This window comes from Danio rerio, chromosome 2 (genome assembly GCF_049306965.1).
Source record: "Danio rerio strain Tuebingen ecotype United States chromosome 2, GRCz12tu, whole genome shotgun sequence".
Lineage (NCBI taxonomy): Eukaryota > Metazoa > Chordata > Actinopteri > Cypriniformes > Danionidae > Danio > Danio rerio.
In genome coordinates this window covers 40,448,867-40,476,199 of record NC_133177.1, presented here as the reverse complement: position 1 = coordinate 40,476,199, position 27,333 = coordinate 40,448,867, and the positions used below count along the sequence as shown (strand labels likewise).

At 37.6% G+C, this 27,333-nt stretch overlaps 1 protein-coding gene across 50 annotated transcripts; it reads right to left on the bottom strand.

Annotated features, from left to right (window-relative positions):
- Positions 1–354: 354 nt before the first annotated feature.
- phc3 (polyhomeotic homolog 3 (Drosophila)) lies at positions 355–26,726 on the bottom strand. 50 transcript variants are annotated; one of them, XM_009298652.5, is made up of 15 exons: positions 26,361–26,726; positions 19,685–19,848; positions 19,387–19,554; positions 15,693–15,782; positions 13,633–13,788; positions 13,439–13,528; positions 11,704–11,935; positions 8,206–8,783; positions 7,239–7,404; positions 6,014–6,258; positions 5,598–5,736; positions 4,941–5,055; positions 4,407–4,545; positions 3,010–3,265; positions 355–664 (listed from the first exon to the last, which is right to left on the bottom strand). In XM_009298652.5, the coding sequence occupies exons 2-15, from the start codon at positions 19,826–19,828 to the stop codon at positions 510–512; spliced, it is 2,673 nt and encodes an 890-aa protein (XP_009296927.2). In that variant the 5' UTR covers positions 19,829–19,848; positions 26,361–26,726; the 3' UTR covers positions 355–509. The 50 variants fall into 50 exon arrangements, with proteins under 50 accessions (XP_009296927.2, XP_009296931.2, XP_005171387.2 ...); XM_009298656.5 differs by having other exon boundaries at positions 3,010–3,262; XM_005171330.6 differs by having other exon boundaries at positions 6,155–6,258.
- Between the last annotated feature and the right edge of the window lie 607 nt (positions 26,727–27,333).

The window sequence follows — 27,333 nt, the reverse complement described above, 5'->3', positions numbered from 1 at the left end:
TACACAATAAAACTACAGAGGCGTCAAGGTTTAAATAGGAACTTTTTCAAAACTCATTTTTATGCAAGATGCTAATGGTCTAAATTGATTCAATGATCTATGCTAAGCTAAGCTAAAAGTGCTCCTGCCAAACCAGGCAATCGGCTAAAAAGCAGTAAATCTGAACTGTTTAACTCTAGTGGGTTTTTCCAAAAAAAAAAAAAAAGTGGAGTGTTCCTTTAAACAGTGTTGTGTAAAACAAAAATTAAATACTTTACACATTATGTACCAACTCCCACAAGTTGTGACTTTCTTAATCTGACTTTCCAGTAGGTCTGTTTACTATGAATACAGTGCACAAGGTCAGAACTTAGATTTACATATTTAAACAAAACTTTAATCAGATTGAATGGAATGAAACCCAAGACAACTCCATCAATAAACTTTGAGGTATATGAAGAAGGTGTGTAGTGTTTGTTGTTGAATGGCCATGCACTGGAATCATGGCACTTGAGGAGGATGTGACGGTCTTAAGTTTGTTTGAGAGTATTTATGTGCGCACAGATCTTGAGTGCAGGTCCCAGTTTGAGATTCATTGCGCTCATGAGGTGATCCTCTGTAAGCAGAAGCAGAGCCTGTCCATCAATCTCCTGACAGCCAAACTCTGCAGCCACATCATGACACCCTGAGGACAAACGGAGAAACGCAGAGATGAGCAGTATTTTAAATATTATTATTACATTACAGGGTTCATCTTTCTTCAAATTATCTTTAGAATAAAATAAATGCATAAAGGTTAGGAACCACTTCAGGAAGATGGTATGTTCATTGTCATTTTTGGGGTGAACTATGCAAATTAGTAAAAGCAAGGTCTACTCTTTGCTAAAACCGAGTGGTTTGAACAATACTGGCAAAGTAATATGAAGTGAATTTAATTGTTATCAGTTTGTATTAATAGAGACTTAACTAGTCATAAAATGGTTCATGTTTACATTTACAAAAGACAGTTTAAAAATCCTTTCACAATTTGGCCATTTCAATATAAACAATAAAAATGGCTAAAATGTGACCTGACACCACCTTTTTTATTTATTTATTTTTTTGCAATAGTCGCAAAGGAGAATGCTGGCTTTTGTTGCTGAATGGTGTTATTGCTATATCGGCCAGCAGATGCAGACTAGCTTTAGCTAAGTAGTCAAAGCTTAAATAGAAGACAGCTGAAGCGACCTGAACGGAAAACATCTGCAAATGCTGTATCTAAAACAACGTTCTTTCAGTAGGTACTTCTTTTGACTTTGTAATTGCTAGTAATTAAAACTTTGTATCTGCTAAAAAGTTCTATATATTAAGAATGGGTGTATCATGAATTTTAATTCACACATAACTTACTACATTCTCCATATTGTCACTCAACATACCTTTACTTCATACTTAACACTACGTTCAACAGCGTCTATCGATTTCTGCATGCGGCGGTGTTTAAAATTCTGGGTTACACTTCTGCATTTGAACTTCAAATCAAAATAGCTTAAACCAATCATTTAAAACCTTACAGAAATACATCGCGAGATCTCTGTTGGAGCTGTATGTTTGACTTAACTGTTTTTTTTTGTTTTTTTTTTTTGTCCATCATGAAAAAGTATTCCTGTATACATTGGTATTTAAAGGTGACATTGGCATTACAGGCACATCTGTGGCCAAAGCTCTTTAGAATTGAATGTGTTTTGTTTCTCCTTATGATTTTCTCTTTATAATAGTATCTTTATATTATTGAGCATGGGGTTTTATAAATTTTAAATTCACCCCAAGATTTATATTTACTCATTTATTCGCCCTCGGGTCGTTCAAAACCTTTGAGATTTTTTATTCTGTTGAATACAAAAAATATATATTATGAAGAAAGCTGAAAACTTGTGAGTTGTGACCATTGCCATGGAGGTCAATGGTTAAAGGTTTCCAGCTTTCTTTTTAGTATCTTCCTTGGTGTTTAACAGCGGAAAGAAAATTCCATTTTTTCAACATTCTTCAAGTTATCGTCTTTTGTCTTCAACTAAAGCTCAACCAAAACATTCAATTTTTGGTAAAGTATCCCTACGAGGGCCATGGTACACCTCAAAGGAAAAGGATGAACGAGTGACGGTATCATGTTTTTGAACATTCAGAGTTGTATATGCGTCACTGTCACAGTCACCCAGACATGCTCGAGGGCACTCAACACATCACATCTGCCAATGAACCGCACTACATTTCCCATCATGTCCTGCAGTCACACACCAGTTCCAGGTCACCTCTTGATTACACACAGCTGAAGCTCGTCATGACTGCTTACATTAACTATACACACTTCACTAACACACACACATCTTTGCTAAGCCTGATTATCCCGTAGTGAGGATTGTCTAGCTGTGTTTTGACCCTTGTTTGTTTTACTGTTTGTGTTTGTTTGTTTATGTTTTGTCTTTATACACGCTACTCTTTGGATTATCTACAAGCTACTTACTGTTCCTGTATTGAACCTTGCTTGCCAGGCCCCTCTAAATAAAAACTGCATTTAGATCCAATCCCTGTTGTCAAGTTGCTTACGTATACCGGCTTACTCCTAAACACCACATTAATGGTGGAGCTGAGAGATGAAAAGTTTCGTAAACATTTGCTCTGCTACTTGACTCTCCAGTTTGTTTATGTTGTTGTTGTTCTACTGTCTGACTTCCGTGGAATGAGAAACTTATTCAGAGCAGAAGTAAACATAAGACAAAGAAGGCAAAGTACCAGAACACACCCATCGAAGGTGGAAATGCAACGGACAAATAGTAGCTCAAAGGTATTTTGGAGTAAATACACCCCCCCACACCCCTCCCATCCCCGCCCCCTCAAAAAAAGCTTGCTTTGATGAGAGGTTTCAAACTGACAAATTGAATTCAAAAGATTTTGTTCGAAATGACAGAATTTTTTTGATTTGGTTTAAAGTATGCCAGAGCCTTGAGGTTAAAGGGCTCCTCTCAGCACTATCTAGGGTACTGCGCTTGAGACCTGGTAAAGTGCTGATGAAGGAGCACACTTGCTCCACACTCCACTGTGACGGACTAGAGTCCAGGAGAAGCTCCGAGCTGCTGCTGCTTTCCACTCGGCTCTGCTCTTGCTCTCTGTTCTGCTCCTTCTCTCTTTCAGCTTGTAAACGCAGTCTTGTTGTCATCGGACCTGGTGGATCTTCCTCCTCCTCTCTCTCCATCCACACTGAATTGGACACCATCTGGTTGTCGCTGGCTTGATGGGACCCTTGGAGCTGCTGAGGAAATAATGCATCACAGTAAGTCTCAAGATTGTATTAACTATGGGATTTCATTGGTTTGTAGAGCTTGATTAAAGGGATAGTTCACCCAAAAGTGAAAAGTCTGTCATCATTTACCCAACCACCACCTGCTTGTTCCAAACCTCTGAGTTTCTTTTTTCTGTTCGACAAAATTAGATATACTGAAAAATGTTGGAAGCAGAGGTGTATAGTAACAGATTACAAATACTCAAACTACTGTAATTGAGTAGTTTTTCTCAGAAATTGTAATTTACAAGCAGTTTTAAAAAAGTGTACTTTTACTTTCCCTTGAGTACATTTTTAATGCAGTATTAGTACTTGTACTCCACTACTTTCCTTGAACCTGCAGCCACTACTTTATTTTTTCTTAAGTCCTGTGTTTCCTGTCCATTCAAATCGCATATAGAAGGTAAATCGCATCATAATGAACTACCTCAAGACATGAGCGATATAATTACAGCAAACTGTTTGGTAGCATTAAAAGTGTCCAAGTAGATGTCCAAAATCTTTACATACATTGACCCAGAGACTGTTTAGATGCATGTCACTGATGAGAAGATAACGGATGTTTACTGCATGATGACCAACATGGCCTTAAACACCCAGCAGGCACAAGACATCAACATGACTTGACGTTGTACTCCAACATTGTGGGGACGTTGGATTTTGTTTGGAAATGAAAACTGGGTTGACATCACAAATGAACGTCAGGCCGATGTTAGTGTCCAACGTCAAATCTAAAATCAACCAAATACCAATGTCTAATGTTACAGCTTGACGATGTGTGGGCGTTAACACTATGATGTCAATATACAATATACGTTGGATAGTGATTGCCATACTTGACAAATAAATGTCAGTGTTTGACGTCAATATGACGATGGTCACTTTGTAACACAACCTAAAATTAATCAAACATCAACGTCATTTGACATCATTATTAGACATCAAAATAACGTTGTCCTTAGACACTGGCTAGACATTGAATTTTGGTCAGCTGACATCACAACCTAAATCTAACCTAATATTAACGTCTTATATGACGTTGTGTGCCTGCTGGGCAATAACTTAATGTACTATAGAATGCATCCCTTTAAAGTGATTAGTTTTTACTGACCGGCCTGGGCAAGTGTTCTCTAGCACTGCCGTTTAAGCATCTGGATGGTCTTCCTCGCTTTCCCATGGATCTGTGGGGCCAATAGGTGACCTTTTCTTCTCTCAATCGGTTTAGACGCTTTTTACATCTCAGGTTGAATCTGTGAGAGATAAATAGGGCTGTTTGCTACAGTATGGTTTTATGAAATTGCTGAATTAGCATTATTATATTAAAACAAACAATAGGTCTACACTATATATATATATATATATATATATATATATATATATATATATATATATATATATATATATATATATATATATACATTTTTTTTTTTTAGCAGCAAATTAGCAGTTTTTAAGGATCATAGACAATTAGAGAAATGGCTTCTGAAAATCAGCTTTTCTAAGAAATTGACTGTTCAGAAATTGACTGTTTAACATTGTAAAACTGTTTCACAGTATTGCTGTTTTTTATTTATATCAATGCAGCTTCTGTGATGATAATAGGCTTCAAAGACATATTAAAAAACACTTAACCACAGCTCTTTACCTTCTGGCGCATGTCATGGAGCAGAAGCGTTTGGATCTGAGAAAGGCCTGAGCCAAGCCCCTTTTCCCACAGAACTCACATTCCAGGACTTCAGGCAGCTTTTCAACTGTCTGTTCTGAAAGCACAAGAGGTCGGATAGAAACATATTTACTGAATAAATTAGGGGTGCATTATTTTTTTGTCTGTACACTTTTTTTTTTAAATTACCAACAATTATGATGACCAACAAATATGCAATTGATTTTAGCGGTTCAGTGAGCAAATGATGACAGAATTATAATTGTTGGGTAAACAAATTTTTGGGTATGCATTAGACACTTTCTTATCAACACTTCATGTTTCTGAAAACATTGTGCAATTTCCAGTGTACTTCACGCAGGTAAGTGGGCTTGATAAACTACCTGTTGGTGACAAAGGATCTTTTTCTCTCCGTATGCACCAGACACCTTCATGTAAGCACCCTGAAAAATCTGTGTGTGTGACTTTTTTCCTCTCTGGATGCTTGGATGAATAAATAAATAACCCAGACTTGCCATAGCATGTATAAACTGCAACTCTCTTAAGATTGGAAGCGCTTCTTTTATCCTCACTTGTAAGTTGCTTTGGATAAAAGTGTCTGCTAAGTGAGTAAACATACGTGCCAAACGTTAAGCCTACCGTCCTCTGCTAGTGGGTCATCAATATCGGAGTCACTGGAGCTGTCTGGATGGTCCGCATCTATCAGGGCTGATTCTCCATCTTCTCTGTTTTCTGGCAGTGTGGCCTGCAGGTTCATTTCTAAGGAAGCATGTCTCACCTATGAAACACACCAGCACATCAATAATGGGCTCACCAGACAAGCTTTTTGTGTTTCAACTTCTAAAAGAGTGAAGCACTTTGCAACCAGTTCTAAAGGTGATTTTAATAACAGGTTGATCAGCAAGTTTGGCCACAGACCCTCACCATCCATCTTAATCTCTTCTGTCAGAGATTGAGATCTTTGAGCTGATGGCTCAAATCTATTAGAGAACCACAGGCGTCATTAGGGCTTCATGGCAGCTGTGAATTGCTACATGGTCAACCAATGGACATACCGGGAACGGCTCCAGGCCCTCTCGGATGACGAAGCCCTCAATGAGGTGTGTGAGGATGTGGGGTCTACTGATGGCCTGTGAAGGCCGACCCTCAGGGCTCTCTGGAAGGCTGGCGGAGGAGAGCCTGCTGGAGCTTCTTACCGCAGAGGAGAGGAGGGGAGAGGGCGAGCTGGTGGCATGTGTGGGCTCCTCCGGTGACCGGATCACTGATCGGCTTGATGGTACACATGGCTGCTCCTGATCAGCTGTGGACAGAGGAAGCTCAGGTTAGACCAGTTGTTCCCTTTTTTTCCAGGAGACCCCTTTATTTGACCCTACACCACAAAACCAACCATGAGTGTCAATTTGATGAAACTGAGATACATCACATGAAAGCTGAATAAATAATCTTTCCACACAACTATTTGGAAATCTGGAATCTGAAGGTTAAAAAAAACGTTTATAAATGTCACCGCCAAAAGCTTAGTGGTTAAGTGCGTCAACATATAGCACTGAGGTGCCCTATACAATTCTGTCTACTCTCTACTGTCCCTTACAGTAATGCTCAAAATAATTATACAAAGAAAAATACTAAGACCACTGCCTTTAGATTTATCTAAATGAAGGTCGTGGCAATCCAAATTACTAATCAGAAATTGAGTTTTGATACTTACAATAGGAAATTTACAAAATATCTACATGCAACATGAGCATTAATTAATATTTGAATCATATTTGGCATAAAATAGAAATCTATAATTTTGACCTATACAATGTATTTTATAATTTTGCCACACATATTCATGTGCAACATACATGTTTTGTGGTCTAGGGTCACATTTTGGCATTCAAGATCAACCCCTCACCCCAGAATGAATCTAAGCAGAGAAAAACCAAATATTAATTACAAAATTACGTTTAAAAAAATGATAAAACATTCTTTTCTCTTCAAATGATCATTTGTTTGCATTTTCATAATGCACAATGTATTTATTTTCATTTAATATTTGCAATAATCTCTGACAACAGGTGGTGTCTGAAGCTGGCAGAAATAGAGCTTTCTTGATATCCTTCAGGTTGGGACCACTAAGTTAAAGTTCTGCAAAAGACAATTAAGGGTCTGATACATTTGTGAACTGAAAGGCAATCTAGTGTGACTAAACCAGGCAAGCTTTTGTAAAAGCATGTAGCATATACTGTGGCCTTTATGAGCATTTTGTCTGGCGTCAGTGTATGTTCAGAGTACCTGTCAAGTTTTCTGGTTGATCTGTTACAACATCAGAGCTTCTCTGTGGTTCATCCGATCGGGAGAGTGTTGGAGAAGAGGACGTTCTGCTATTCTGAGGTGGACTCGCATGTTCTGCATCTGTCACCAGAGTCAGGTTTACACTCTCCAACAATGGCGTCACCTGCTTAATGTCACAGTAAATACAAGGATAGAAGTACTATACCATATTCAAATGAATAGTTCAACCAAAAATAGTCATCCTTTACTTATCCTCTAGTTCTAGAGTTTTTTTTTGATAAACTTTTAATGTAATGTATTAATATAACATAATAATGTTGCTTCAAAAGAATAAGTTGCTCTTTTCCATTCAATAAAACAGAGTAGCACATTTATTTTGATTAAAAATAAAATTGCTATTGTATAATTGTTATATCACAGCTAAATTTCAGAATCATTATAATCTTCATTGTAACACGATCCTTCAGAACTATTAAATTACACTGATTTGGTGCTCAATAAATTTTTTTTTATTATTTATTATCAATTTTGAAGTCTTAATGTTTTCTGGAAACAATGACAAAAATGTGTTAAACCTTAAGTAACCTTTAGATTAATTTGTTCCACGTTTGTTTAATTTGTTTGTGTTAAATTCAATCTTGCCAACTCCATATATTTGAAAAGAAAAAAACTACAATAAATATCATAAATGTCTAATATATACTATGAGTATATTACTGTATAATACACTACAGTATATTACGAGTATATAGTCTGTAATTTTAATACTCTACGCTTAGACATTTTTAAATCATTCATCATGTTTGATTTTTTTTATTTTTATGGAAAGGGCAGCTTTTGTATTTTACCATGAATAAGAAATGGTTTTAAATGAAAAGTAGTTGCAACATGATGATAGAATTTTAATTTCTGACCGAATTATGCTAGATTCCAGTTCAGCTGCATTATTAATTTAACTAGGACTAACCGATGCTTCAGTTTGTGTTGCCGGCTGCACCTTTAGATCCACAGCCACAGTCTGTGGTGGTGGCAGACTCTGAAAAGGCAGCTGAAGTACAGCTTCAGTGAGGGGCAGCTCCTCTTCAGACAGCAGCGTGTGGTCTGACTGCACCTCAACAGCCTGAACTGAGCGCAGAGCCAGTCTCTGTGGCTGGACCAGCTTTAGAGGAGGAGGGCAGGACAGTGGGGTATACTGGGACACTGGCTCCAGTGCTGGGCCCAGATGAAGAGGTGGAGGATCGGGCAGCACTGCTGGCGGAGATGTGTATTTAGTCTGATTGGCTGTTTGGTTTGTGGAGGAGGGCACTGAGAGGAGTTCGGTTTGCTGTGATTGGACAGTGGCTGTCGTGGGTGTCGTTCTGGTTTGCAGAGTAAAAGGTGTAGGAGAGCCGTCCTGCGCTGTGACCCTCAGAGTAATGGGATGGAGCTGTCTGTGAGTGCTGGAGCTCTGCTGGATGATCAGGTGCTGTGGTGCCACCCTCGGGCCGGATGGGCAGTGCAGCTGGTGTCTGATCAGTTGATGAGACTGGACGGGTGTGAACGTTGCTGCAGCAGAGACAGACATTAGGAACAAACAGAAGCTCAGTTTAAACTATTCAGAACTGTCTAAATAGAGAAACATCAGTGGATCTCAAAATTTCTTTAATCCTTTTTATTAAAAAAAATTAGGAATGTCAATGTGTTAAAATCCAGTTTTTTTCTCAGAAGTTTCAGTAATCACATGCAACACTGAAAAAAAAATGGTTCAATGCAAATTTTGGCAAATGTAAGCTGAATTTTAACAAAATAAGTTGAACATTACAAAATGTAAGTGGTTTGTTTAAATTCGCCTATAAAAAATGTGAAAATCGAATGAATCATTTTTTTTAGTTTACTAGAGACTCACTTTTATACAGAGACCTGGAAGAGACATGATGGTGGAAAAAATGGGTGGGAGAAATAAACTAAGTTTAAGGAGAAAAAAAAAAATATATATATATATATAAAGTTTTTGCCTTCCCTCGACAAACACTTTCTGTTCACTTTATACATGTCAATCCTCCTGTTTTTGCTGGGATTTTCACGTATTTTACCATTCTATTCCGCTATTGTCCTATCATCAAGTATTTACCCATATTTCTCCTATATTTTTATTCCTTAAAGCACATTGAAATTAATATAAAAATGTCTGCATTTGCTTTCTTTCCTTTAAAGCTGTGTATCACTCATCGCCCTTCATATGCAACCTTTGAATCAGAGAATGCCCGCTGACTGACGGACACGCTCCATATGATAAACTGATCCCAGATCAGCTACTGTACATGCCATTTAAAGTAATGACTCAGTTATCAAACAAGTGAAGAGCAGCAAATGAGTCTCTCGTTTTGTTTTGTTTGATACCAGAGGTGTCACTATAAAAACACACAGATCTATGATGAAGGAATTGTATTACTTCAGTAACTCTTTGTGGTCATTTAAGAGAAAATTAATTGTTTTAAAAAACAGGCAGGACGGACATGTTAACTTATTATATTAAGTGTATTTGTCTGTTTAAACATGCACCCAAATCCTAAAGTATCCCAAACCTTTGCTCCTCTTTAAGTGGTGTGTACAGAAGCTAAACTGGGATCGCTTGTACATACATTCTCTGATTCAGAGGTTGCATTTGAAGGGTGGCGATCGACATACAGCTTTGAGGAATAGAAAGTGAATGCAGACAATTTTTATTAATTTCAACGTGCTTTCAAGGTAAAAAATCTGGGAAAATGCTTGATGATAGGATGACAGCGGGATCGAATTGTAAAATACGGGAGAATCCCGACAAAAACAGGAGGACTGACATTTATGAAGCGAACAGGAAGTGTTAGTCGAACAGCAGTTTTGTGCAAAACATCTTTGCGAGGAAACGCAAAAACTAATAAACGTTTTCCTTTTTTTTTTTCACCCAATTATATTTCCCACCACCACATCCCTTCCAGGTCTCTGTACTTTTAGAATTACAACTAACAAGCATTCTAATTTCAGATGTTTTAGAAAATTCTGTGTTTTAGGGTGTATATAAATATAAATGTTGACAGTTGAAGTGGATCAAATCTTTTATTAAAGTTGTCCTAAAAGCAAGTGCGCGTTCTTGTCTTAGGATGACATTGAACTTGTAAAATCACTTAAATTGCTGATTACTATCTAAATGACAAAAATACAGTGACCCTTTTGGTAATGTGTTATAGCCCTCTAGTAGAAGCATTGTGTTATGCAATATACTCTGAGAATTACAGTTATTTATTTATTGACATCGATGGTAAAGAATCTCTCACATACATGGAATCTTTTCACAGTGTGAATTTTACATTGGCAATCAGGGGGTCAACTGTTAGTTTGTGTAATACATGCTTCGGTCATTTATGTATTTGCTTTTAATTATATCTAGTTTACTAATAAAATGTTTTTACGATTTGAGGGATATTTAGTTTATTCTGACCTACTGTTTTCTCTGATTTTTCAGATTTTACTGTAGGTTAAACTACAAACTATGAGTCTAAATTGATTTTATTTTTAGGTTAAATATAGATACAAACACCTTTTTTACGAGAAAACTAAGTCTTGTGAACATGATGTCTACTGGAGCTCTTGATCTGCCGCTTTTAAACTTTTTCTGATTGGCATTAACAATAGTTTTGAACCGTTATAGGGGTGGTCAAATGTACATTTATATTATCGATTATTTTAGTTATTAACATTATTATTTAAAATACAAATCAGAGTGTAATATTGGCGACGCAGTGGCGCAGTAGGTAGTGCTGTCGCCTCACAGCAAGAAGGTCGCTGGGTCACTGGTTTAAACCTCGGCTCGGCTCAGTTGGCGTTTCTGTGTGGAGTTCGCATGTTTTCAGTTAGCATGTTCTCCCTGCTTTCGCGTGGGTTTCCTCCGGGTGCTCCAGTTTCCCCTATAGTCCGAAGACATGCGGTACAGGTGAATTGGGTAGGCTAAATTGTCCATAGTGTATGAGTGTGTGTATGAATGAGTGTGTGTATGTTTTCCAGAGATGGTTTGCAGCCGGAAGGCCATCCGCTGCGTAAAAAATGTGCGGATAAGTTGGTGGTTCATTCTGCTGTGGCGACCGGGGATTAATAAAGGGACTAAGCCGACAAGAAAATGAATGAATGAATGAATGAATGAATGAGTGTAATATTTCTCAGTATTATAGAACTGACCCCCCAAACATCTTGTTTTGACCTCCTTCAGGGGAAATCAAGCGATAATTAGTGGGGTCAATCCCAACCCAAATCACACTGTAATTCACATCCTGTCTTTTCATTCCACAAAAGGGTTTTAACTGGATGAAGGGAACTACTCACTTAATTGTGGAATGTAAAATATTTATTTTAAAGACGTCACTGCAAAAACACTTGGAAACTTTTAAGAGTGTGGCTTAAATAACATTAAACCCATTAAATAGATTTAAAAAATATATATTTTGTGACTTACAAGGAGGAATGGCTGGTTGGGCGGATGGTGTCTGAGTCACATTGTTCAACACTGACACGCTTCTAGATGTTTCTACCAGGTTCTGGGGCAGCTGTGTGGACTTGAGTGGGCAAATGGACATCTTGGGAGGGGGAGACACCAGCGTCTGACCCTGGAGAGGAGGCTTGATCTGGATGTTCTGTGAAGTAGTGAGAGCTCCAGGAAGATGTGTGCGAAGAGCCAAGCTTTGAACCTTGCAGAGGACAAAACATACGGTATGACGCACCGTACCGTACCACTTTTTGGGTACACCTAGTACAACAAAAGGCTACCAAAAGGCAGAGCAAGACGCACAGCTGAACGCTATTGGTTTACAGAGATACACCACTCGCTTGTGCAACAAGCAAAAATGAAAACATATTTTCTAATTTTTCATTTTTAGAAAACACAGTGAGACATTACAATAATAATATATACATATAATAACAAGCTATGGTCGACCTCAAACAAACCTTAAACAGCCACAAAGCCAAGAAGAAGAGCAGAATCTACCCTGTGCCTTGTTGTTTTTTACAAGGCTGTCTAAAGCGCAAGTAGTTTTGCTTTCTCACTTGCACTCGCAGGACGTCTACATTTTTAAATAGCAAACTTCTTGAGCTGATGCTAATAACATGCGCGTTATTATTGAAGTGCTTCTGACATCCAATCCTTCCAGAAACAGACAAACGCAAGACTGACGCGTAAAAAACAAAGGAGCAAATGATTTGTTCAGCAACCTAAAACATGAACAAACTGCCATATTTAACTATCATCATCACATTTTGGACTACTATGATCTCGGCATGATGGAATTACTCTCTAACTAGAGGTTACATGTGCTGGTGATGTTCAAAGACACAGATGAGAGGTTTGCACTGACTGTAGGCTATGTTTTGTGTTGTTTTTAACCCAAATAAGGACTAAATATATGCTGTGTGTAGATTTTCTGTAATTGGTAACATATCGGGCACTGTACGGGCCTGTATGTGTTCATATTTGTTGCATTTATTTATTTTATATAACTGCAGTTGTTACAGTAGGCAATTTCTCACTATCATTGATCTGCAGTTATAATCAAATCCTGTTTATAAAAGGTTAGTAATGAACATGTATACACAAGTATTTAAGTGTATAAAGCATCTGTTTTGTGAGAAGTGCTTCTCATACGACATGTCAGCAACCCATACAGCTTTGCTTTACATTTCTTCGCGCAAGAATGACGTTGAATGAAACTTTCTGTCGAATACCACGCCTTGGTTTTACCATTGGTACCCTTTTAGTAGTAGAAACGCAAGCCTGATGAGGGTGACCTGTACCGACCCGTACTGTGCTGTACCACACAGCGGAAACCGGCCATAAATACACTGGACAACTGATTTCACTTTAAAAACTGCAACAAATAAAAAAACATGGAATTTGCAAGAAAGCCTTTAGATTTTCTCATCTCAAAAGCATTACCAAATTGTGCATAATCCATAATGTATTATCTAATGTAAGTTAGTATTTTTTTTTTTACATTTTTTTCATTTTACCTATACAACGTAATGTTTATATAATTCATGATCAAATATGTAAAATGTACTTTCATATGTTCCAATATACATCAGCAACCCTGTTAAATGCACAGAATACTATTCATAAATAAAGCAAAAGAATATTATTCCATCCCAAATATATCCACATGTGTATATATACAGTAGATACTCTTTTGTCTTACCTGTGATGATGCTGATTGAGAGGAGATTGAGCTCACGACAGTCAGATCAGGCTGGACGGCAGCTACAGTGGCAGCGGGAGTAAGAATCAGCTACAGGTTAAGAGACAATGACACAACATCAAGTCAAGTCACTGGAGACTTGAGAACACCAATGGACTCAAACAGCACAATGCTTTGCGTAAACATTTGCTCACCATCTGAGTACGCAGGTACATCTGGGCCTGGCTGCCTGTGGGAGAGCTGTTTCCTAGAAGCATGGCCTGCTGGGAAATGTCCCCTCCTGTACTACTGGAGCTAGTGACCTGGATACGAGCCATTGGCTGAGTTACAGGAGAGGTTGGTATGGGGATCTAGAGGAGGAAAGAGATTTTCCTTCATTCATTGTTAGTCAAAATGCTTAAAGATTTCGTTTTTCTTTGATCAGTTTTGAATAGAACAGATTTGTTGGACACTAAAACTGCTGGGATGTTGTAAGCCAATGTTGGGTGATTTGGGTTGAATATGGACAAACCCAACTATTACGTTTTAGACTCCGATCCATGACAATGGCATCACAAGTCAGGTGATGTTTCTTTTGCTTCCGGAGCATTTCAACTCATTTAAAGCCTGCTGTCTATGATATTGGACGTTTGTCATCCAATCAAAAGGTTCTGCCTGTTTTTTTGTTTTTTTTTTTGTAATTTGAAAAATATTCAATCAAATTAAAATTTATTGTTATTTCTATAGCGCTTTTATATAAAGTAGATTGTGTCAAAGCAGCTTAAAGATTTAGTCAATTGAAACAGTGTCAGTGCAGTTTTCAGAGTTGAAGTTGAGTTTAGTTCAGTTCAGTGTGGTTTAAATTTCAGTGCTGAAAGTCCAAACACTGAAGAGCAAATCCATCAATGCGCCGCTGCACAAGTCCCGAAACCAAGCAAGCCAGTGGCGAGGAACAAACTTCACCAACTGACAAAAGTGAAGGAAAAAAAAACCTTGAGAAAAACCAGGCTCAGTTAGGCACGACCATTTCTCCTCTGTTCAAACTTCTTTTAATGTCCAATTAGCTAACTGTTTAACTGTGCAGTCTATAAAAATAAATCAAATTGAAGGTTACAATTTTCAGGTTTGTAATGTCTAGAAGACCAACATTGTGTTTAATTTCATTTTTATTTTCATGTTTTTGCAGCAATTTATTCTTAATTGATAAAAGTTCATTTGACCAAATGTTTTGAACCCATTTTTTAGTGTTTGTTTACCATACAGTATAAGAAGCGTATGCCAAATTAACTCGTTGGTCCAACCATTGATTGCTCTAATGGCCAATGCTAAATACATGATATGAATGAGTTTGTTCATTTTTGACAACAGTTTTTAGAGGTAGTCAAAAGGAAATTCATCTGGATTGCTTTTAAACTGTATATGCTTGTGGTTTAATGTGTTCAATCAGCCACCCACACTCTAAAAATGCTGAGCTGTTTTAATTCATCTTTATTTCTACAGCGTTTTTACAGTGTAGATTAAGTCAAAGCAGCTTAACATAGAGGTTCTAGTAAATTGAAACTGCGTCAGTCCAGTTTTCAGAGTAGAACTTCAGTTTAGTTTAGTTTAATTTTCACCGCTGAAAGTCCAAACATTAAAGAGCAAATCCATCAATGCGCAGCTCCACTAGTCCCAAAGTGTGCACCAGTCAAGCCAATGGCTAGAAACAAATTTCACTGATTGATGAAAGTGAAGGAAAATAAACCTCAAGAAAAACCAGGCTCAGTTAGGCATGACCATTTCTCCTCTGGCCAAACTTACTGTGCAGAGCTGCAGTCTAGGCACTGGATGTGGGGAATGCTTAAACCAGTCAAACATGGACTAACACATTGTTGTGTTATGTTTTTCAATTTCACCTTTTAACCGTTGGGTTTGTCCATATCTGACCCTATGTTGTGCTTAAAACAACCCTGCAATTTTATTTTTTAGTTATTGCACCTATTGACATGTTGATGAAGCACTTTGTTTTGAAAACAAAAAATACATAAAAAGCTCATTCTCTAACCAGTCATGATTTTAACAAAAAACCCAGAGTGTTTTGCTGCTATAAGAGCAGAAATGAAAGCTTTTGCTCTCCATATTTCATTGTCACATTTCACATTTATATGCAATTGCATTAACCTACATTGTAATATTTGATTTTTAAAAATTTAAAAAGAGGGCCATATAAATACACCTGTTTATGGAACCTCCCTACATAAAAAAAAAAAATTATAATAATAATAATAGCACTTACTGATGTTTGGGTCACATTAGCCAACTGAGGTGCATTTCCATTGGATGATGAAGGGGACGAGGTGAACTGCCTGCCATTAGTCTGTGCAGCCTGAGAAACAGCAGGAATGCTTATATTATATTATTCATTCATTCATTCATTCATTTTCTTGTCGGCTTAGTCCTTTTATTAATCTGGGGTCGCCACAGCGGAATGAACCGCTAACCTATCCAGCAAGTTTTTACGCAGCGGATGCCCTTCCAGTCGCAATCCATCCACACATTCACACACACACTCATACACTAAGGACAATTTAGCCTACCCAATTCACCTGTACCTCATGTCGTTGGACTGTTGGGGAAACCGGAGTAACCGGAGGAAACTCACACGAACGCAGGGAGAACATGCAAACTCCACACAGAAACGCCAACTGAGCCGAGGATCAAACCAGCGACCTTCTTGCTGTGAGGCGAACGTGCTACCCACTGCGCCACTGCGTCGACATTATATTATATTATATTATATTATATTATATTATATTATATTATATTATATTATATTATATTATATTATATTATATATCAGCCAATCACATGGGACCAGCTGAATTGATTTAGGCATGTAGCGGTTAAAGTGATTAAAACAATATGAAGAACAATCTTGACTATTAGAAAGGGGAACAAAACTGACTTTGAATGTAGCATATTTGTTACTGTCAGATAGGCATAAACAGCAAGAAAGCATGGCATTCATCCACCCAATTATGAAGGACAGCCTGTCAAACATACCTACAGAATCAGCAGAGACCCAGCTGTTCTTTTAAGCTTAATTGGGATTTAATCTTGAAAGATTGTAGAAAAATATAAATATGCAAATCTGTTAGCCAATCACACTACTAGGCATTTACTTCTCAGTCTACTAATCTACCACATCTATTTAACTCGTCTTCGGAAGAGGGGCTTAAACAGGATAAAAAAAATTGCTTTTTACTCTCATCAATCTTTTGTGTTTAAAAGCAGTCTAAACCACATGCATTCCGATTACAGGAGATTTTTGAAAAGAAATGGAGTAAATGGCTGGCTTTCTTCACAATGACAACATAATTATCTATAACTGAACATTAACATAATTCTAGAGGTTATGCATAATTGTGAAAATATTTTTGGCAACCTTTTATTATAGTTTATTTTATACTTATTTTATTTATTTATTGATTTTGATGAGGTCAAGTTAATATTTGTATATATGTATGTATAAAGATATACATGTGCGGAATGGATGTATTTGCCTATATCCTCTATGTATATATGTATGCATGTATACATGTATATGTATGTATATATGTGTTATTATTTTTATTTGTTTGTTTTGTTCCCACTGGTTATATGTTCTTAAAAATCAATAAAAACCAAGTTATTACAAAAAAAGCAGTCTAAACACCAGTTTCACACCGCAAGCGCAAGCAGTGCGTGAGCAGCGCATTAGGAGAGCAGAAGCTTATCGCCAGCTGCTGCACAGATCAATCTATCTCTGTCTATTCTATCTAGTTACCTATCTATCTATAAGTACACTTTGCTTTTTTATTTTATCTGCACCAAGGCCTGCGGCAACTTCCTCCCATGCTGTTTCCTTAACCTGCAAGTCTTTATTTCACAAATTATATAGATCCTCAAGAACTGTACGTTTAAGAACTACGTCTTTTCAGGTGCACTCGGTCAGAAGACTGTGATATCATGTAATTTTGTTTTGATTGTCAGGACGGTGTAGGCCTATAGTTATGATTCAATATAGGTATAATTATATATATATATATATATATATATATATATCGGAATATATATCGGAATATATATATATTTATATATATATACATGATCAAACTAGTGTGCAACTTACTAAGCAAAACTAATACTAAAATTGTTTTAAATTTGGTTTTGTAGTTCGGGCACAAATAAATATTTGTTGCAGTTTTATTTGATTGAATATATAAAAATCTTTGAATATCATTGATGTATTTATTGGGTAAAATTGCTACTTTTTACTGTCATTTAATGTGTTTTTGGTCATTATCAATGTACTGTCACTTTTTTAAACGTGATCAGCAAGCAGCAAAAATAGACCCAGCACCGAAACTATCGCAGCACTGCTGCTTAAGTGACGCTCACACCCCTTGTATGCAGTATGAAAGCTCCTATGTGTTAACATGGATGCCGAAAAAACACGTTCTGCTCACACTTGTGGTGTGAAACAGGCTTAATAGACTTCAAAGGCTTGGCTCAAACAAGTCTGAATTGGCATGTCATTAAAAATCGAATAGATGCATTTAAAAAAATTATAATTTTGCTGCTTCTTCAAACTACTTATTTAAAATGAGCTGAAACATTCTTAAGATTTTTACTTGTTTTATGTTCAATCCACTTAAATTGGTTAAGAACTTAATCTATTTGTGTTAGGACATCATAAATGAATTGTGTGAAACCTAGCATTTTTTACAGCGTGTCTAAGGCTAGCTCAAAATTGACAGGAATGATTAACTCGACATGAAGTTTGTCTAATCTGTCCAGTTGATAGTCCAGTTCTGGACTATTCTTAGATGTCTATTAGATTTTCACTGACAGCCCATGTTCAGGCTTTTTTTACTATTAAACAGCCACAGCCATATCGGCCACAGCCACATCACCCTGCAGCCCAAGACCGGTTACTCACTGAAGCTAAGCAGGGCTGAGCCTGGCCAGTACCAGGATGGGAGACCACATGGGAAAACTAGCATGCTGTTGGAAGTGGTGTTAGTGAGGCCAGCAGGGGACACTCAACCTGCGGTCGTGAGTTCTGATGCCCCAGTAAAAGTGAAGGGGACACTGTACTGTCAGTTGGTGCCATCTTTCAGATGAGACATTAAACTGAGGTCCTGACTCTATAAAAATCCTATCGCACTTCTCATAAAGAGTAGGGGTGTAACCAGTGCTTAATTCGTAAATTGCGAGTTCCCGGAACAGATTGGGGTAACGGCATGTTTCTAGGCATGTTACCATGTGTTTGGCAGAGTGCTGTTACGAATAAAAGGGAAGAGCGGCGGGGGTTGTCGCCGACTAAAGAGGGTTGGGGAGCCGTGGAAGAAAGTGAAAGTGAACAGCTGAGAGCTGAGCGGAGGAGGAGGGTGGTTGAGGAGAGGGATTGGTAAAATGAGGTGCCGGATCAGATTTCAGAGGATGTGTATCCGGCGTTTTCTGGCACAAATTAAGCCCTGGGTGTAACCCTGGTGTCCTGGCCAAAGTCCCTCAATTGGCCCTTACGATTCTGGCCTCCCATTCACCAAATTGGCTCTATCACTGTCTCTCCACTCCACCAATAGCTGGTGTGTGGTGAGCGCACTGGCATTGTTGTCCTGTGGCTGCCGTCACATCATCCAAGTTGATGCTGCACACTGTTGGTGGTGTGGAGAGGCGCCCCTCATGATTGTAAAGCGCTTTGCGTGTTTGGCCATACATACACGATAAATGCACTATATAAATACACACATTACATTTACATTACATTACATTTAACGCAATGCTTGATGGGCTTTGGCAAAAACACAATTTTTAAAAATAAGTCCGGTAAATGATCCATTTAAGCCATTTTTGAAGGTAAAAGATGGTTCAGGTTTCTACTAGCAAGGAGGCCAGTGAGTGTATGCTATAATATGTTGCACATACTGTCATGTATATCCCCATACCATGTCTGTAGTTGTCAGAATCTGTGTAGCGGTGAGGTTTTGTTGGTGCTGCTGCTGCTGTTGTAGCGCTGCTGTCTGCAGCAGGATGTGTTGTTGTTGAGCTGCATACATCTGTTGCAGGTACTGAGCTGTCATGCTTTGTGGTCTGTGCAGCGTTTGCTGAATTACCTAACAAAACACCACATCGTAAGTCTCCTAAGTACTAGAGGGAATCGTCACAACCACAACATAGAGATGGCAGCAATGTTCAGACAGTATCAAATAGCTTTTTTCTGTTTCTTTTTAGTTAAATTAAGACCTGGACTGCCTGTCTGTCTGACGAGATGTTTCCCGAAGGAATGGAGGTGCCTGTGGGGGTGGTGGAAGTGGCGGTGGTGGAGGCTGTTGTCACACCGCCGTCTCCCTCCAGCTCCTCCCGACTCGGTTTATCTGCATCACCCATTAGAGTGGCGTGTTAGCCAACTGAGAAAAGACAATGAAGATAAGAAATCTTAGCGGAAATTATTTTTGCATGCTCTATTGAGTGATTAAATACTTCACTATTTTTTGTGAGCTGAATGGTTACTGACTGATAAACAATGATTTAATTTCATATTATGATTACATTTAAGCTCATTACATGTACACTAAATAATAATAATATTAATAATAATAATGGCAACACTACGATAAGGTTGTATTCGTTAATGTTGGTTAATGCATTTACTAACATGAACAAATAATGAACGATACGTTTAATGCGTTTAATGGTAGTTGATGAAAATTAGTTGTTCATTGTTAGTTCATACTAACTCACAGTGCATTAACTAATGTTAACAAGCATGAATCAGGATGTAAATAATGCATTAGTAAATGTTGAACTATGATTAAGTGATAAATGCTGTACAACTATTGTTCATAATTAGTTCATGTTAGGAAATATATTAACTAATGAGACCTGATTGTAAAGTGACCATAATAATAATAATAATAATAATAATAATAATAATAATATAAGAGGTAACACTTTACTTGAAAGGACCTTTATAATCATGACATCACACGTCATAACTATGATGGGGAATTTATGCATGCTTAAGTGACAATAGGTCAGTTCTCATTTTTATGCTAAGTAGGAATTGTTTAATGTCTTTGACACCTTGACATAAATAAATACATCACATCATATATATATATATATATATATATATATATATATATATATATATATATATATATATATATATATATATACATACACACACACACACATCACAGGTAATACAAGTTATACGTATCTGCACACATCTGCGCATCATGTTATGTCTTGCATATGAAGTTTTCATGACAGTCTTATGAACACCCCTTCAATTAAAGTGTTACCATGTTCTTCTTCACACTATGAAACAAATGGCTGTTTTTATTTATGGAACTGTTGACTAGAAGAACTGTTAGCAACCCGAATCTTCAATGGCATCACTGTGAAAAGTCTGTTTTGGAACCTTTATTTTTAAGGGTTAATATCCATTAGTTTTTCATTTATTTCTCTTTCTTTTTTTTGGGGGGGGGGGGGGGGGGGGGGGGGGGAAGGTATCTAATTGTTTTTAAGGATTGAAAATAAAATTAAACTTTAAATAGTGTAAAATATTTTTTAATTTAGTATATAAGAGTATTTGTTTAATAAATGCTAAATTGACATTTAAGCACCTATTGTTGTATGAACTGTATTTTATTCATACAGCACATTCTAAATCTAACAACATAAACTAGATATTAAAGTTTGAGGACAAACTTTATGGTGGCTTGAAAAGCCGAATCTGAAAGTTTAAAGTGGTTTTAAAGTGTAAATAGAATGTTAGTATGATTTTAGCTTGAGTTAACATATTACTAGCATGAATTAGCATGTTAGTAGCATGATTCTTACATGAATTAGCATGTTGTTAGCATGATTCTAGCATGAATTAGCATGTTACTAGCATGATTCTAGCATGAATTAGCATGTTGTAAGCGTGATTCTAGCATGAATTAGCATGTTACTAGCATGATTCTAGCATGAATTAGCATGTTGTTAGCATACATCTAGCATAAATTAGCATGTTACTAGCATGATTCTAGCATGAATTAGCATGTTGTTTGCATGATTCTAGCATGAATTAGCATTTTACTAGGCGGTTGCTAGGGTGTTTTAAGTGGTTGCTAGGTGGTTGCTAAGGTGGTGCAAGGCAGTTGCTAAGGTGGTCTGACTATTTGTTTGGTGGTTGCTAGGGTGTTGCTAGACGGTTGCTAGGGTGTTTTGAGGGGTTGCTAGGTGGTTGCTAAGGTGGTGCTAGGCTGTTGCTAAGGTGTTCTGACTAGTTGCTAAGTGGTTACTAAGGTGTTGCAAGGTGGTCGCTAGGGTATTCTGAGTGGTTGCTAGGTGGTTGCTAAGGTGTTGCTAGGCGGTTGCTAGGGTGTTCTGAGTGGTTGCTAAGGTGTTGCTAGGTGGTTGCTAAGGTGTCCTAAGTGGTTGCTAGGTGGTTGCTAGGGTATTCTGAGTGGTTGCTAAGGCGTTGCTAGGTGGTTGCTAGGGTGTCCTGAGTGGTTGCTAGGTGGTTGCTAAGGTGTTGCTAGGCGGTTGCTAGGGTGTTCTGAGTGGTTGCTAAGGTGTTGCTAGGTGGTTGCTAAGGTGTCCTGAGTGGTTGCTAGGTGGTTGCTAAGGTGTTGCTAGGTGGTTGCTAAGGTGTTGCTAGGCGGTTGCTAGGGTGTCCTAAGTGGTTGCTAGGTGGTTGCTAAGGTGTTGCTAGGGTGTTCTGAGTGGTTGCTAAGGTGTTGCTAGGTGGTTGCTAAGGTGTCCTAAGTGGTTGCTAGATGGTTGCTAGGGTGTTCTGAGTGGTTGCTAAGGCGTTGCTAGGTGGTTGCTAGGGTGTCCTGAGTGGTTGCTAGGTGGTTGCTAAGGTGTTGCTAGGTGGTTGCTAGGGTGTCCTGAGTGGTTGCTAGGTGGTTGCTAAGGCGTTGCTAGGCAGTTGCTAGGGTGTTCTGAGTGGTTGCTAGGTGGTTGCTAAGGTGTTGCTAGGCGGTTGCTAAGGTGTCCCAAGTGGTTTCTAGGTGGTTGCTAAGGTGTTGCTAGGTGGTTGCTAAGGTATTCTGAGTGGTTGCTAAGGCGTTGCTAGGCGGTTGCTAGGGTGTCCTGAGTGGTCGCTAGGCCCTTACTAAGGCATTACTAGGCCGTTGCTAGGCGGTTGCTAGGGTAATTTGGGTGGTTGCTAGGCAGTTGCTAGGGTACCCTGGTTGGTTACTAGGCAAGCCTCACATACATGCTTGATAAAACATTTATACTTAGTAAGCATTTCTAGCAAGTTACAGAACTTGGCTAGTCAATATTAGCATGTAGCTAGTCACTGCTAGCATGTGTAGCATATAGGAAGTTTCGTTTGCTAGCATGAGTCAAACGAGCCAATCTCCAAGTCTCTACGATGTTCTGATGCTGAGATATAGCTGTTGATGAATGGTTGCTAGGGTACTCTGTTTTGTTGCTATGGGCGAGGTTACAGAGTTAACTTGAATGTGGTTGGTTGTCTTAGTCTAATGAACCAACCCCCGTGTCTCTATGACACTGCTATGCAAAGATATGCATCTTGGCCTATTTTAATGGAAGTCTATGGAATCAATTTGGGGGCGTGGCTTGTGAGCTTTATTATCATATTGAGATGCTCATTGGTTGTCTGAGTCAGATGAGCCATCCCCCAAGTCAATAGGACACTGCTATGCAAAGATATGCATGTAAGCATTTGATAGCACAGCTAATTACATTCTATAGGACAGTTGCTAGGGTGCAGTATGTGGTAGTTAGGGGTGTGGCTAGAAAGTTAAAAGGCCATCAGTGATTGGCTGCTGGCTAGACTGAGTTAAATGAGCTCAGCCATTAGTCTGTATGACAGTCTGATGCAGAGTTATGAGGTCACAAAGTTTGATCCCATGTTAAGTCAATGAGAGTCTTTTGTAATGGAAGTCTACGGGACAGTTGCTAAGGTGCAGTATGTGGTAGTTAGGGGTGTGGCTAGAAAGTTAAAAGCTCATCAGTTATTGGCAGTTTGGTAGTCTGAGTTAAATGAGCTCAGCCATTAGTCTGTAGGACAGTCTGATGCAGAGTTATGAGGTCACAAAGTTTGATCCCATGTTAAGTCAATGAGAGTCTTTTGTAATGGAAGTCTACGGGACAGTTGCTAAGGTGCAGTATGTGGTAGTTAGGGGTGTGGCTAGAAAGTTAAAAGCTCATCAGTTATTGGCAGTTTGGTAGTCTGAGTTAAATGAGCTCAGCCATTAGTCTGTAGGACAGTCTGATGCAAAGTTATGAGCTCAAAAAAGTTTGATCCCATGTTAAGTCAATGAGAGTCTTTTGAATGGAAGTCTACGGGACAGTTGCTAGGGTGCCATAAGTGGTTGCTAGGGAGTGGCTAGTAAGTCTAAAGGTCATCAGTGATTGGCTGCTGGCTAGACTGAGTTGAATGAGGCCTGACTCTAGTCTGTACAACAGTCTGATGCAGAGTTATGAGCTCACAAAGGTTGACTCAATGTTAAGTCAATGGCAGTCTTTTACAATGGAAGTCTATGGGACAGTTGCTAGGGTGCCATAAGTGGTTGCTAGGGAGTGGCTAGTAAGTTTAAAGGTCATCAGTTATTGGCTGCTGACTAGACTGAGTTAAATGAGCCCAGTTAGAAGTCTGTAGGACAGTCTGATGCAGAGATATAAGGTCAGGAAGTTTGACCCAATAATAAGTCAATGGGAATTTTGGGAATTTTCCGGGTCGTTTTTCGGAAAACCGAAAGTCGGATCAGTTAGAACAGATATAGCAACCCGAGTCAGACCAGTTTGAAGGTTTGACGAAAGTTTGAGGTGTGAAGCTTGAAAAGTTTAGGAGGAGATACACTTTAAAATTAGTCTCAGAAGAATAAGAAGAAGAAGAAGAAGAAGAAGAAGAAGAAGAATAATAATAAGTTTACGTGAGATAACAGTATGTTGGCTTTTCAAGCCACCATAATTAATACAGTTAGACAGTATTGGCTCCTTAAGTAAATAATCAAAATACCCCCAAAACAAAGCAAAAAACACAACAATATATAGCTAGTGGCCAGAGTATAGAGAACAAGAACACATCCTACTGACAAAATCTCATCTGTCACAGTTTTTCAACATAATCAAGTACATTTGAAGTCAGAATTATAAAACCCCCTTTGAATTTTTATTTTCTTTTTAAAATATTTCCCAAATGATGTTTAACAGCACAAGGACATTTTCACAGTATATTCTATAATAGTTTTTCTTATTTGTCTTATAAGTTGTTGTTTTTTTTCTCGACTTGAATAAAAGCAGTTTTAAATTTTTTAAAAATCATTTTAAGGTCACAATTATTAGCCCCTTTAATCTATATGTTTTTTCAAAAGTCTACAGAACAACCCATTGTTATAAAATAAATTGCCTATTTACCCTAACCTGCCTCTAATTAACCTGGTTAAGCCTTTAAATGTCACTTGAGCTGAATAGGAGTGTCTTGAAAAATATCTAGTCAAATATCATTTACTGTCATAATGACAAAGACAAAATAAATCAGTTATTAGAAATGAATCATTAAAACTATTATGTTTAGAAATGTGTTGAAAAAAAATCTTCTCTCCGTTAAACAGAAATTGGGGGGAAAATAAACAGGGGGGTTAATAATTCTTTCCCCTATCGTAGTGTGAGCTGAAATAATACATAAATCCTAATGAGGGCAACTGACAAATAGGATCTTTAAGAATTACAAATGCACTCACCAATGCAGGCTATAGCTGAGAGATTTTACAATGCACAAACAAAAAAATAACACCAATATACATTCTGAAAATTAAAGTGATGAGCATATTTTTAACCAAGAAAAATTATATGTAAATTACACTTTTATTTGGTATTATTACATTTAATTTAAGTTTATTTTTAAGTTTTCAAAATTACAAAACAATAAAATGTACAAATGTTTTTTTTAACAACTCATAAAAATGTAGGCCTACAATCTAACTATATCTTCAGTTCATTTTAGTTTCATAATTTAAAAACTTTTTAAATATTTGATAAATTTGTAATTAATCTGTTAAAATTATGATGAAAAGTAAATTATTTACATATTTAAATCTGGATTTAACAGAATGTATAAACTATATGACTATTTTATTCTTTTTAAAATTAGAAAGTCATATTTGTTTAAAATTTTTGTAGGTATGTTGCGTCTTTCTTTTGTAGAGTTTTTCTTTTACAAAGGTTTAAATTCTGTTCTCATTTGGATCTTCATATCTAAACTTCATATCTAATCTGCAGCCATATAGTTATTTGTCACACTGTTACCAAAAGTTGAGAATATAATGAATTATTTTAAATAAAATGACAGGTCGCGCGGTTAATTGCGCATGCTTAAGCAGCCGCACGATCTCCCTTTTTAAATTCAGTCTCCAGTGAGGTTACTTTTGTAAGACTAGTTTTTACTTCAAAATTGTATTATCTTGTATTCACACAAACTACGAAACTAAATAGTTAATTGGGCTACATAAGCGATTCTAACAATCACTTTCTGTTCTCTTTTTGAAGCCTGCAACCACAATTGGTCGCAAAACTAAACGAACACGTATTTTAAACAGTTATGCCTAATTAAAATACAAAGGAGCCTATAACAAACCAATTAAGCTTGGAATAATACACGATTAATTTAAAGGCAAATGCAGCCTTTATAAAATATAAATGTGTTTTATGCTAATGTTATAGAATAGTAACCAGAACAGAAGTGAGAAATATATGTCGGAAATCATTTAGAAAGGCGTTTTGTATTAAAAATCAATCAAATTTTGTGTAACTTCCATATCGACGCATGCAAAACATTATTAATCAACGTGTTATAGATTATGACATCTACATACACATCTCTAAACTTTACAGAATCATCTTTATCGAAATTATATCAGAAACACTTAACAAAACAACGAAAACTTACGAAATGCGCTGTGAAATATTTGGTCTGGCCGATGGTTCATGCTGCCTCAGTCATCATCTGAGCTGCTTCATCTCTAAGTGCTTCTAATAACCCAGTGACAGAGAAACGCCCACCTCTGACAGCTTTTCGTGGGACACTGATTTATTGTAATACCCGATTTGACGGGAATCTTTTTCAACAAATGTTTTTTATCATTAAGTGTGCTCGTCTCCAGCTTTGGCCAATGATGTGAGCATGACGCGTGTGTCCCGCATGGAGTGTTAAAGGCGCATCAGCGTGTGTGTGAGTGTATGTACCTGCCTTGTCATATGAGAGCTGCGCGCTGCTGCTGTCTGCGTGTGATTCATTCATGCTGTACTGCGACATGAAAAAGATGGAGATAAAAACACAACTCTACACAGATTCAGACATTTCTGAGCCAGCAGCACCACTTGCTGTGTAGGAGGACTTCGTGCAGCGCTTCTATAACAGTGAATATATAGCAGTATAATCAACACAATCTCACGGCAATTCGTAACTTTTTCATTTAGTGGCTAATTCGTATGAATTCGTACGATCTAATTCGTACAATTTAGTACGATTTGCTTATCCCCCAATGACGGTTGGGGTTAGGGATGGGGTCAGGTGCCACGCCTCCTTTTTAAAATCGTACCATTTCGTACGACTGAACTCGTACGAATTCGTACGAATTAGCCACTAAACTGGCAAAACGTAAAATACTTACGTTTTCTCTAAACTTTTAATCCTCCTTTCCCCAGATTTTAGATTTTCAAGTCATCTTTGCCAGTTATTGTTTGATCACAACAAAAGTATAAGAATATGTATGGAAAGTAAGTATGTATGGAAAAGTAAGTTTATTTATTCAGAATTCGTGATGCGTAAATCTCAATCAGTGGTGTAAAGTAACAAATTACAAATACTCAAATTACTGTAATTGAGTTTTAAAGATGTGTACCGTTACCCGATACCTGTC

Bases quoted from the DNA above. Each gene is read 5' to 3' on its own strand.
- phc3 (XM_009298652.5), bottom strand. From the start codon at position 19,828: ATGGGTGATGCAGATAAACCGAGTCGGGAGGAGCTGGAGGGAGACGGC. The intron at 15,783-19,386 runs GTATGGGGATAT...GCTGTTTCTCAG, and splicing joins TTCTGACAACTACAGACATG to GCTGCACAGACTAATGGCAG. The intron at 13,529-13,632 runs GTGAGCAAATGT...CTTAACCTGTAG, and splicing joins TGTACCTGCGTACTCAGATG to CTGATTCTTACTCCCGCTGC.